This window comes from Sciurus vulgaris (genome assembly GCF_902686455.1).
Source record: "Sciurus vulgaris genome assembly, chromosome: 6".
NCBI classification, from domain to species: domain Eukaryota; kingdom Metazoa; phylum Chordata; class Mammalia; order Rodentia; family Sciuridae; genus Sciurus; species Sciurus vulgaris.
In genome coordinates this window covers 478,000-490,899 of record NC_136466.1, presented here as the reverse complement: position 1 = coordinate 490,899, position 12,900 = coordinate 478,000, and the positions used below count along the sequence as shown (strand labels likewise).

The window sequence follows — 12,900 nt, the reverse complement described above, 5'->3', positions numbered from 1 at the left end:
CACTCTGAGGTTGGGGCCTGACACTGAGCAGGGCCATGGCTACGCCCATCCACGCTGGACCCGTGGTTCCTGGCACTCTGCTCAGGCCCAGCCGGCCCTAAGGGGAATGCTGGCACCTGGCTCCTTAGCCCACCAGTGTCACCAGTCATCAGAGTGTCAGCCAGGGCTGCTCCTGAAGTATGTGCCCCTGGGGAACCCAGGCCCAGGCCCGGGAGTCCACCGCTGCCTCCTCTCCCAGTTGCTCCTGATTCAGCCAGGCAGGGCTCAGGGCCGAGGCTGCAGGGGCTGGTGTAGGGACAGGTACCCAGCCTCAGTTCAGGGTGCAGATCCCTGAGGTCTGGAGACCAGGAAGACTTGGGCCTCCCAGGGGAGATCGTGCTCATCAGGGGTGTGCCTCTTGTGTGCTTGACTCAGGCTGCTGTCCGAGGCCCAGGAGAGCAGTCCCCACCAGGGGCAGCCTCAGTCCTGCCTGGTGCGTGTGCAGGTGAAACCACTCAGGGCAGGACTCAGACACAGGGGTGCACAAGGATGTGGAGGAGGGAAGCGGGCAGGGAGCCCAGGCGGAAATAGCTAGGGAGACCAGGAGTCTTGTGCTCTGTCCAAAAGCCCAGACGCGTTTCAGGGAGGGCATGCCAGAGCCAGAACTGGACCTTAAGGCAGAGACACGGGAGAGTGTGGCCCTGGGAAGCCCCCTGGAGGCCTGGGCAGGTGCAGTTGGGGGGCCTGCTGTGGGCCTGGGCAGGCCTGTCCAGCTCCCTGCTGCCCCGCCTCCAGGGACAATCAGGGATTCAGACCCTGAAGCCCGCAGGGGGAACAATGGAGCTCTTGAAGGCCCCCCCTCCACCCCTCATTGTGCTTGGTGGCGAGAGGTGGCCCTGGCCCAGCCACACACCCTCGGGAAGGACCAGCATCCAGCCGGCAGGTGGAAGGGCTCAGTGAGACTTGTATTTCCCAGCCTGGAAAAGGTAGGGCTCTGTCCGGGAACGCCCCTGCCCCCAGACCCGTCCAGAGCAGGGACTGGGGGTGACCCACTCTCCAGCTGAGGTTGGGTGGCCTCCCTCCTGCTGCAGTCCACCTCTTGCCTTGACCTTGGCACCTTTGGGGAGGTAGGAGGTTACCAAGGACTCACCCCAGGGAGCACACACTGCTTGGGCTTTGCCCTTCTGCCCTGAGGGGGCCCTTCAGGTGTCTGTCCATCTTGGCCCAGCTAACTTTGTGAGCAGAGGCCACTTAGGGTCTTCTGGGGCAGCTGGAGCTGTGGGTAAGGGAGCTGGGCCTCAGGCTGTGCAGGGCCTGGCTGGTGTGCAAGGCATGCAGTCGGCACCTCGCCCAGCAGCTGGAGCCCCTCAGAGGCTGGGCCTGGACACTACTCGCTTGACTCTTAGGAAGCCGGAGGCAAGGGATCCCACCCAGAGGGCCTGCTCCACTGCCAGGAGGCAGTGCCTCTGCATCGTCCAGGACCCCACAGGCAGGCTGTTCTCTGAGCAGGGGCCTCAGCAGGGGGCAGGGCCAGCCTGGCAAGGACAGGAGGCTGGGAGGGGTTCTGGGTGGCTGGACAAGACTGTTAAAGAGTGTTGGTGTGAAGGTGGATGTGGGGTCCCGAAGAGGAACACTGAGGCTTGGGGGGAGATGGACTTGTCCGGAAGATCCCTGCTGACCACTGACCAAGGGCCACCACAGCCTCTGCACAGGAAGCCCTGGGGTACCTGGAGCCTGGGCTGGGTATGGTGCTCCAGTTCTGGGTCTGGTTGAAGGGGGACACAGCTCCCCTGCTGCTTCACTGTGGGGGGCAGGGGGTGCATGTGGACCCTTGTGGGAATGGGCAACAGCACCCTCCCTGGTGGCTCTGGAGGAGGCTGTCCTACCCCCACCCCTCCATCGTCCCCACCCACACCCAGGCCAGCAGCTCCACCTCTGGGCTTCTCTCCAGGCTGTCCTGCAGCAGCCTGGACTGGCCTGTAGGAGCTGTCCTGATGGCCGGGCAGTGGATTGCCCTCCTCCCACCCGGTCTCCCTTTCTGGGTCCTGACCCAGGGGTTCTGTGCCTCCCTGGGGGCTCCACTGTCGGTGGGGAAGGGCAGCAGGCCGGGCCCTGCAGGGACGAGGCTACAAGTTGCCCCTCTTGGGAGAGCCAGTGGGGGAGGAGTTGCGGTCACCACAGGGCACCCAGGGTGAGTGGCCCCCCCAGCCTGGAGCACCAGGTCCCAGACCAGTAGACCCACAAGATGGCAGCAATTACCTCAGCACATGCCTGCATCTCTAGGCAGCTGGGCCCCCGCTGAGTTCCTAGGCCACCTCCCAAGAAGCTCAAGTGTCCACTGACACACTGGACTGCCCCCCAAGCCTGAGGGGCTTCCCCAGGCATGACATGGAATTGAGGGACCCATGGTTGTGTGAGTGTGCAGATGGGTGTGAACCTGAGCATGCACTGGGCACACCTGTGTGGGCGAGAAGGAGTCAGGAGGGAAGGGGGGCTGGAGGAAGGAGGAGAAGTGGGGGCTGGAGAAGCAGGGAGCAGGCTAGGGAGGAGGAGGCAGGAGAGGGAGGCAGACGCCGGCCTGCCAGCACCAGAGCAGCTGGGAGTGCTCACGGGTGCAGCAAGCTCATTGCTGGGGGCTGCTGGGCAGTGGACATGGCCAGGGTTCCCAGGGCCTGAAGATTGGGCCCCGGTGGCTAGGGGTGCACATCCCTGCTGGCCTGTGCACCAGGAGATGCATGGCTGAGGGTCCGTGTGCCAGGCGCTAGCCTGCTGAGTGGGGAAGAATCACGTTTCCTGGTGGCGTGGGGGTTGAGGCTGCTGTGGATGGGTGTTAGGGCCACCTCTGGGGGCCCTGCGAGGGGACAGTCAGGGCTGGGACCTGGGGAGTGGGCTCTGAGCTGGCCTTGGGCTATGGATGGGGTGCTGATGTATGGACAAGGGACAGTCCCCCACCCACTCCAGCTTGGAAAGCACTCAAGGGTGCCCTTCAACAGCCACCAGAGCTGGGAGAGTCCTGTGCTGGCCTCCCCACTCAGAGGGGTGGGTACACAAGGGAGGTCCCCGGCAGGAGGTGGAGTGTTTTCTGGGTCCTGCCTGTCTTCCAGGACCTCGTTCAGGCCCAAGCGAGTGGGGGCTTAAGGGTAGGAAAGTCTTGTGCCCACTGCTGGTCGGTCTGGGGCTGACAGGTCATTCTCCCGTGCCAGTACTGGGTGTGGCTGACCAGGCCCCGAGTTGGGGTTTCCTGACAGGCGACCTTTCCTGCTTGCCCTGAAAGAGACCCGCCCCAGAGGCAACCCCCACCTGTACCCACTCCTTGCCTCCCAGTGGAGAGGATGCCAGCCCCTAGCACTGGGAGCTCCCAACCCGATGGCCCCAAGTGCCTAGGACTGGGGAACAGCCAGGGCTGACTGGGTACAGGGATGAGTCCCCAGCCCAACCCTCCCTGTGAGTCCTTAGTGTGAACCCCCTGCACCCATATCCCTCCTCCAGACTCCAGAGCCTGTACCTCTGACTTCCCTGGCCTCACCCTGACTGACCACTCCCAGGATCAGGTGCGGTCACCCCTCCCCCGCCACCATCCTCTTCACTGCCTGCCCCAGGCCTGACACCAGGTGCCCCTTGGAGGAGCTGTGGCATCATCTCAGACCCCACTGTGGGCCAAGCTCTGGGTGAGAGCCCCTTGCACAGAGGCCCCTGCACTAGGCGGTGCGGTTGCAGGGCCAGCGCCTGCCTCTGTGGTGAGCCCTCTGTGGTAAACACGTTTGGATCTGAGAAAAGCTGGGAAGACAGTGCAGAGCCACAGACCCTGCTTCCCGTGGACGCTGGATGAATGCCGCTTGTGCGTTCTGCAGGATGCCCGGCGGGGAAGGATTCGAGTCCTCTGTGCTTTGCTGGGCTGTGCGTTTGGGGAGGAAGATGGCACCCACACAGTGCACTGCCATGGGTCATGGAGACGGTCAGCTGTGACCTCTGCGAAGGTGCCACTCCGTCCTGCCGTCCTGTGGCCGCGGTGGGAATGTCAGTAACAGCTGCAGCTCCACCTTGGAAGCTCTCTGCTCTCCTATTTGGCCTCACTGGGCGGCTGACGCCTGAGTCGGGATCTGAAACCCAGTCTGTAACCTTACTTTGTCACACAACTTAATGCACTCAGCCACTCAGGGGCTCTTGCAGCTGACTGGGTTTCCCGCTGCCAGGCCCCTGGTGTGTTCTTGATGGTGTGTGTCCTGTTCCTGTGCACCCGGGTGCACCTCCCTCTCTCCGAACTCACCTCGCATGTCCCCTGCCCCAGCTCTGGAACCAGCCCCTGCTTTCCTCTTACTGGGCGTGGAGTTAAAAATGACAACCTGGGGCCAGGTCTGTCCTGCTCCTCTGGCTCTTTCAGGTGACAGAGCAAAGATGTGTGTGCACAAACCCCTGGTTTTCCACATCCTGTCTGTAAACTTCCTCTGTGAAACTGTCCACCTCTCTGGTACTCTGGTAGACTGGACAGGAGCTCCTGTGTCTGGCTGCCATGGATGGGATCCATCATCCCAGGGAGTGGTCACCCACTACGTGGACAGATGACAGACTGAGAGGCAGGATGAGGAAGTGCAGGTGTGTGTGTGCATGCGCACAGGCATGTGTGCTGTGCCTGTGCGTGGAGGAGGCAGCAGGACCGAGGCCAGAAGTAAGGGGCAGGTTGCCTGGCGCTGGGTCTGGTGAGATCCTCATCTTTACCCTCCAGGAGCCACCAGATCGCATCCGGGAGGCCTGCTGGGTGGGAACCCCAGGCCACGAGGAGGGAGAGGCAAAGCAGCTGAGACCCCTCCAGGCAGTGGTACCCAGGCCTGGCCATACAGAGGGGAGTCTGCCCAGGCACAGAGTTTGCTGATGGACCCAATAGGGGTGGGGAGAAAGCCAGGAAGGATAAGGAGCAGGAAGAGGGAGGAATAGGAGATTGGCATTTGGGTCTGGAATTGGAAGTGCCTGTTGGTGTCTGGGCATGCAAGTTGGGGAGGCAGCTGGGCCCAGGAGAGTTTCTGAGCCAGAGGTGTGGATCTGGGAGTCTCCTATGCATGAACTGGGAGCAGGGCCCTGACTCTTCTAAGCCAGCTCCAGGACTAAAGCACCTAGAGCTGGGTTTGCAGAACAAACGGCCATTACTGCACATGTGTGTGAGCATCAGAAGTCCCCCTTCCGCAAAGCCCTATTACTCAGACCCCATGGCACCACCAGCCTGGGCCATTGTCTGCCTGTGTCTGTGTGTGCGCAAACAAGTACATGCATGTGGGAGCGTGTGTGTGTGTCTGGTGAATAGTAGTGCATGTATTTGTGTCCTCATATATGTGTGATCTTATTTGTGTGCAAGTGCACATCATGTATGTGCATGTTTGAGTGCATCTATGAATGCACGTAAGTCTGAGTGTGTGTGCATGTGTATCTGAGTGCATGTTTATGCATGTTTTCACGTGTACGCACATGCATCTCAGTGTGTATGTGCCTCTAAGTGTACATGTGTGCACATGAGGTGCCTGTGCCTGCAGATGTATGTCTGCTTATATGTGCACATGTGTATACACGTGTACAGCAGAGTGTGCACACGCATGTGAGTGTGTGTGTGGCCTCAAGAGAGGCTACACAGATGTGAGGAAGTGGGTCCACTTCCTCAGGAACGCTGGCTGCCCCTCTGGCTGCCCCCTCTTCCTGCCCAGTGGGGAGAGGCCCAAGCTGCATAAAACGGCCAGTAGCGCCGCTGGCCTCACTACTGGCCCCACACCTGCCTGCGGCTGCCTCCTGGGCCCATCCAGGGGAGTGGTTCAGAAGTGTCATTGTCGTTGCTTGGGGGACTCCTGCCCCAAAGCCACCCAGGTGCAGGTACTGGCTCCAGGGCCGTAAGGAGGGAGGGTGGGTACAAGAGCTGCAGAGCCCCTCCAGGCACAGAGGTGTGGCTATCTCGGTCACTGCCCAAGGGTGACCAGGCGTCATTGTGTTTGCAGCCTCACTGGACGCTGTCCACCTGGATCGCGGCTGGCTTCACGCAGCCCCGCAGCTGGGGCTGCCTGGGGAGTCCCGTGGTCTCCTGCTGGGCGAGGCAGGGGCAGGCTGGGTGCAGCAGAACCGGCGGGGGCTAGGGAGGAGGGGGTCCTTTTGGAGGCAGAGGATCTAGAGCTGCTGCGCAGGGTGTGGAGGGAGGCAGGGCAGGGCGACAGGGCCTCCGGGCTGGTGGGAGTGTGACGGGTCTCTGAGGGGCTGCAGGAGGGGGCACTGGGGGCCGACAGGGCAATGGGTTGGGGGCCAGAGGAGCTCAGGGGCCACTAGGGCTGGAAGTTGCAGAGGCTGGGAAGCTGAAAAAGTGGTGGGAGCTTGGGCAGCTGGGAAGGCTGGGGACTGGGCCCTGGGAGAGCCCCTCAGATACTGGACATGACTCAGGGGAGGAGTGGGGCAAGGTGTTGCCTGGGAACTGACTCTAGGAGGGCTGGCCTTGGTTTCCTACTTCAGGCTCTGTGGCTCTCAGGGTCGGAACAGGGCCCAGACCTGGGGCAGGGGGGCAGCCTCCACAGGCCCTGGCTTTCCTGGGGAGCTCTGGGAGAGGGGGCATTGGGCAGGTGCTCAGCGAGAGATAAGGCCTTGCTGAAGAAGGCTCTCCCTAAGCCCCAGGGACAGGGTCTCAGGCCTTTCCCGTGCAAGACGGTGAGCTCGGGTCACCAGCAGTATGTAAGCTGAGCGACAGTAGTGCCCCTCAACTGCGCCCTGAGTACCGGGTTTCCAGCTGTCCCCATCTACCTTCGCTGACTGCTGCCCATGCCCACAGGTCCTGCCCGCCCGCGCCCATGACCAACATGAGCTGGAGCTTCCTGACGCGGCTGCTGGAGGAGATCCACAACCACTCCACCTTCGTGGGCAAGGTGTGGCTCACCGTGCTGGTGGTCTTCCGCATCGTGCTGACGGCTGTGGGCGGCGAGTCCATCTATTCGGATGAGCAATCTAAGTTTACTTGCAACACGCGGCAGCCGGGCTGCGACAACGTCTGCTACGACGCCTTTGCACCCCTGTCGCACGTGCGCTTCTGGGTCTTTCAGATCGTGGTCATCTCTACGCCCTCGGTCATGTACCTGGGCTACGCGGTCCACCGCCTGGCGCGTGCCTCGGAGCAGGAGCGGAGACGCGCGCTCCGCCGCCGCCCGGGTCCCCGCCGCGCTCTGCGGGCGCACCTGCCGCCGCCTGGATGGCCCGAGCCCACCGACCTGGGCGAGGCGGAGCCCATGCTCGGGCTGGAGGAGGAAGAAGAGGATGAGCCGGGGGTGCCCGAGGGACCTGGAGAGGACGCGGAGGAAGAGCACGCAGATGAAGTGGCCGCCAAGGGGGCCGGGGGAGACGGCAAGGCGGCGGGGGCCCCGGGTCCGGCCGGGCAACACGATGGACGGCGACGCATCCAGCGGGAGGGCCTGATGCGAGTGTACGTCGCCCAGCTGGTGGTCAGGGCTGCCTTCGAGGTGGCCTTCCTGGTGGGCCAGTACCTACTGTATGGCTTCGAGGTGCGACCCTTTTTCGCCTGCAGCCGCCAGCCCTGCCCACACGTGGTGGACTGCTTCGTGTCACGGCCCACGGAGAAGACCGTCTTCCTGCTGGTCATGTACGTGGTCAGCTGCCTGTGCTTGTTGCTCAACCTCTGCGAGATGGCGCACCTGGGCCTGGGAAGCGCGCAGGACGCCGTCCGTGGCCGCCGGGGCCCCGCAGCGCCGGCGCCCGGCCCGGCCCCGCGCCCGCCGCCCTGCGCCTTCCCGGCGGCCGCCCCCGGCCTGGCCTGCCCGCCCGACTACAGCCTGGTGGTGCGCGCGGCCGAGCGCGCGCGCGCACACGACCAGAATTTGGCGAATCTGGCGCTGCAGGCGCTGCGCGACGGGGCGGCGGCCGCCGCTGAGCCGGACAGCCCGCCCTGCCCCGCGCTCTCTGCGGCCTCCCGGGGGCCCGCCGGAGCCGGCGCGCCGGCGTCTGGAACCGGCAGCGCCACGTCTGGGGGTACCGTGGGGGAGCAGGGCCGGCCCGGGGCCCACGAGCGGCCGGGTGCCAAGCCCAGGGCTGGCTCTGAGAAGGGCAGTACCGGCAGCAGGGACGGGAAGGCCACCGTGTGGATCTGAGGTCCCCGGTGGGGACTCTGGGGGAGGGCTGACGTGGGGCTCCCGTGGAAACCTGATCTCAGTCCCGGCCAGCCAGTGGCACCAAGGACAGCTCCCCGCCTGCCTGGTGAAGGACGACGGGGGGAGAAGGGGCCGGAGGCCAATGGGAGGCACTGGCTTGGGCACCTCCGCGACTGAGAGGAGGAGGAGGGGACCTGCGTGGCCCCGAGGCTGCGCGGAGCTGGGGCCCTGGCCTGACTGACGGCGCCCCTGCTGAGCTGTTGGGCCCTCAGAGCCGACCACTGCCCGGCTTCCATTCCTTCCCTCTGAGCTCCCCTGCAGCAACCCGCTGACCACCCGAGTCCCTGAGTGGAATTTTGGGGATTGCACCGTTCCCACTTGCTGCCACGGTACGCGGTCCCTATGCCTCACCTTCGGCCTGGAGCCCTGGTTCCTGCAGGGCTGGGGGCGATTTGGGGTGTTCCTGTCCCAGGACAGGCACAGGGTGCTGATCTCAGCCTCGACCTGCACCCAGCTCCTGGTTCTCTTGGGGTGACACTCTGCAGAAGGCTTAGGATGGACATGACCATCCTTTCTTAGGATGGACATGACCATCAGCCATGGATTGCTGCCTAGGCTGACAACAGTGGTTGGGGACTGTGGCCATGCTAGGGGAAGAGGTCTCTGGGAAGCCTGCCCATGGCTTCTCTGCCTGCCTCCCTAATTCAGAGCCAGCCTCTGGAACTAAGGGAGCAAAATAAAACTAACTTTTGTTTACAACCACGTGTGCATGTGTGTACACGTCTGAGCATGCATGAGTTTATGTTAATATGCACACACAGTAACTGCGTGCACTGTGGTTATGCATGGGAATGCATACATGCAAGCATGCATACACGTGTACAAGCGTCCACTACCAGCCACAGGGGACACACAGCTCAGCACCAGCCTGGCTGGAGAGGAGACCTCTCTCCAGGGAAAGGCAGGGAGCAAGGCCTGAGATGGAGCTCCTCAAGTCAGACACAAGATGGTGCCACTGGGTGCCAGGCAGCATGCTGGGGCCAGGGGGTGGAGGTCAGTAAGGGTCACAGATGTCAAGAAACACAAGGTTGTTCTGCCACTCAGTGGACAGGGCAGCCCGCAGCCTAGCGGCACGAGGTAACGTTCACACAGTGGGAGCGGCACTTGTCCAGATCGCTGTGGGTGTTGTTCCTCTGAGATCTCCCGCTCACGCGCACCCCTCTGCTGGAGCCTGCTCAGAGGGACATGCGTGGCAGGGACGCTGAAAGCAGAGCTGCACCTCGCAGTGGCTCAGGCTGCACCACGCGCTGGCTGGCTGGCCGCCTCTCCTCAGGCCCCAGGTCCAGGCCTCCACCTGGGCTTCCGACCCACCCGCTCCATCCTCTCCCGCTGCCCCTGCATCTGCATCATGGTCCCTCACCAGGCACTGGTCATGTAGGACCAGACCCACCCTCGGACCTCATTTTACCTTAAGCCCTTCCTTGGAGGCCTCGTCCTGAGGTCGCGGGGCTGGACTTCAGGTGACTGCCCGTACCGGGAGGTGTGTGCCCAGCTGAGAGCTCCATGACATGGAGGTGGGACGAAGGGGCCCTAGGCGATGGCCTTCTCTTCCCACAGACCTGGGGACCGAGGGGCCACTGAGGCCCCGTCAGTTCTGTGAGCATCTCACTGTGGTCACTGGGTCTGTGGCCCCCTCCTCCCATCAGGAGCACCCTTGCTGGCCCTGCCCTCCATGCCATCTGCAGGTCCCACCTCCAAGGCCACATCCTCCACTCTCTGGACAGAACAATGGCCTCCAGCCTGAGCGAGCCCCTAGCAGGAGTGCTGCCTCCCGTGGCGCAAGAGGCCGAAGCTGAGGAGTCTCGTCTCCTAGGTCCCAGGAAGATGCCCACCAGAACTGCCCTGCTGCTGGGCACTCAGCCGCCGCGCCAGGGGTACAGCCTGTGACCCCAGCTACCTGGGAGGCTGGGGGGGGGCAGACCTTGTCTCAGAATAAAAGGGCTCTGGGGTGCAGCTCAGTGGCAGAGGGTCTGCAGAGCATGCGCAGGGCCTGGGTTCAAGTCCCAGGACAAGACAAGCCACTTAGCTCCTTAAGACCACATGCTCTGTGCCTCAGTTTCCCTATCTCCCTGGGATGGCCACAAGGGCATCAGGCTGAGCCTGGACACTGTCCAGGGGTTGGTGGGATGTAGGGCCAGGCCCTGGAGCAGGATCACACTGGAATGCCTGGCCTCATCTCTTTCCACAGCCTCAGCCAACTGGTCGCTGCAGGGGGTTTGCAGAGGCCTGGGGGCAGGGCCATGTTCAGAGGCACCCCTAGAATGGGGCAGCTCCTTCCTCCTTCCCCTGGGAGGGAGGAAGCCATGGAAAACAGGAAACCGTAACTACCTGGGGAAACCGGGCTGGCAGGCCGGCCGTGTTCCCAGCTCTTGCACCCCTGCTGTGGCCAGCCCGAAGCTTCACTCGGGGAGCCGAGGGGCTGCTGCAGTCAGGCTGACCAGCTGCTTCAGAGACTCCAGAACGGCTCCCTGGAGAAGCCCACGCCTGGTCTCGCGGAGGCAGACTTCTTTCCTAGAGGTGCCTGTATCTCAACAGCCCAGCGGGTCCTGGCTGGCCACCAGGGCTGGGCCTGGACACCAGCTGACAGGCCGGATGGGCTGCCTGTGTGCCCTTCCTGCTGGTGCTGCTGCTGGCCAGAGACGGACTGACATGAGGCCTGAGGAACGTGACCCCCCAGCCCTGGGTGCTGCCCCCTGCCAGCACTGTCCAGCCCGGCTTCCGTTCTTCTCATAGAGGATAGCAGGGAGGTGCCGGGTCACCCTCCGGTCTAGGGAAGAGGAAGGCGCAGTGGGCAGGCAGTGCATTCCAGCCTCGCTGCTGTCAATCAGGAAGCCTGTGGCCCAAGAGCCACCAAGGGAGGGGGACTTTGGGGGTTCCTGCCTGGGCTTCTGCCAGCCTAGGCTCTGCCCCAATACTGGTCAGGCCCAACTGGGAGGGATCTGCGGTCCCACAGAGTTTGGGCCAGACAGAAGGGGTCCCAAAGGCCAAGCCAAGGACTGCGCCTGGTGGCAGCCAGAGCCATAAGCTCAGGTGTCCTCTGCAGAGATGCCCTGGATGGCGACTCGCTGACTCCTCTAGCACCGAGTGCCCACATGTGCCAGGCACTGCCTGGAGCCTGCGGTGGCAGTGAGCTTTGGTGAAGATGCTCTGCTGGGCCAGACTGCGGCAGGGCTCCCAGGCCTCCCGAGGCTCAGCTTCAGGGCGTGGTGGCCCTCGCCTGTGAAGATGGGACTCATGGCCTCTGTCCTGGTTGTACTTGTGACCCCAGCTACCTGGGAGGCTGAGGCAGCAGGATCTCAGGTTCAACGTCAGCCTGGGCCACTTAATGAGAACGTCTTAAAATGAAAAGGGACAGGGATGCAGCTCAGAGGCAGTTTCCCTGGTCCAATTCCCAGTCCTGGGGACTCCACTTTCAGCCAGCAGCCCCAGCCTCGCCCTTTCCAGGGACGTCCAGTCACTGGCCTGCCCACAGCAGAACCCTGTGGGTGACCCAACCAGAGCCCTCTCCTGCCTCCCTCTGGCTGCTTCCAGCCACCAGCCGACCTGCCTCGTGGAGCGAACGCCTGGCTGCTCAGGGGAGTCCAGCGCTCAGGGGCCTGGGCCTGCCACCAGACCCTCAGTAAGCGCCCTTCATGGCGTGTTCTGGGGGTACCAGGGGTTGGACCCAGGGGCACTGACCACTGCGGCCCACCCCCATGCTGCATTTTACGTAGACAGGGTCTCACTGCGTTGCTTAGCGCCTCCCTTGTGCAGAACTCGACCTTCCTGTCGTCCTAACAAGTACATGACACACAGGACAACCCTCCCAGCTGGAGCTCAGGACCCCGGGCAGAAAGTCTCCCAAAGGAGCTCTGGTGTGCTGGGCTGGGGGCACGTGCCCCAGGGCGGTGTGATGCACAGGCACCCTGTACCGGTCACAACGGCCCTGTGCCTGGGGGGCCACCACAGGGGGTTCCCCAAGAAGTGCCCTGGGGGGCTGTGACGTCTCCAGTGCAGCCATGATGGTCCTGGGGAGGGCCCCGGAGGTGGGAGCCACCAGGCCAGTGTCAGGGTGTAGGGGCAGCTGAGAGGCTGTGGTGTCTCGGCGTGCCATGCTGCCACTGCTCAGAGGCCAGCAGTGTGGGCACTTGCCCTTGTCCAAGGGACACTCCTGGGGATGGTGTCCCGCACTGCAGCCGACATCGCCAGGACCCAGCCAGGGAGCAAACGAGATTGTGGAGGAGACGGCTAGAGGCGGGCCGCGGGGACAGAGGGACAGCCGAGAGGCGGGCCGCGGGGACAGAGGGACAGCCGCCGCTCCTGTTGTTGGTGACTGGGGGTGTCAGCACAGGACACTGGAAACACTCGCAGTGGGCTGAACGGTCTGAGCCTCGTGACGAGAGGGAAGCCTCTCCCCACGCCGCGCCGTCAGGTGGGGCTGCCTGGATGTGACGAGGGGAGCCTGGTGAGGGATGAGTCTGCACCGGGGGCCCAGAGTCCCTGCTCCTCCACGTGAGGACACTCGGGAGCAGCCCTTCTGGACGGCAGCCGGCCCTGCAGAGACCCTGGGCTTCCCGCCTCCAGGACTGAGCGGCACGCCTGCTCCTCGCAGGCCTCCCAGGATGGGTGGCTTTACTGCAGGACCTCAGTCCACCGCAGTCCTTGACCTCACTGGGCCAGTACTGGACTAAAGGAAGTGATTAGGTTAATGTGGTCACTGCAGCAGACCTTGATCCCACAGCACTGGTGTCCTCCTAAGGAAGAT

At 63.4% G+C, this 12,900-nt stretch overlaps 1 protein-coding gene across 2 annotated transcripts; it reads left to right on the top strand.

The window, feature by feature from the left end:
- The first annotated feature begins 44 nt into the window (after nt 1-44).
- On the top strand, nt 45-8,210 carry GJC2 (gap junction protein gamma 2). 2 transcript variants are annotated; one of them, XM_079145595.1, is made up of 3 exons: nt 45-181; nt 254-965; nt 6,770-8,210. In XM_079145595.1, the coding sequence occupies exon 3, from the start codon at nt 6,789-6,791 to the stop codon at nt 8,094-8,096; it is 1,308 nt and encodes a 435-aa protein (XP_079001721.1). In that variant the 5' UTR covers nt 45-181; nt 254-965; nt 6,770-6,788; the 3' UTR covers nt 8,097-8,210. The 2 variants fall into 2 exon arrangements, with proteins under 2 accessions (XP_079001721.1, XP_079001720.1); XM_079145594.1 differs by having other exon boundaries at nt 139-965.
- Nucleotides 8,211-12,900: the final 4,690 nt, after the last annotated feature.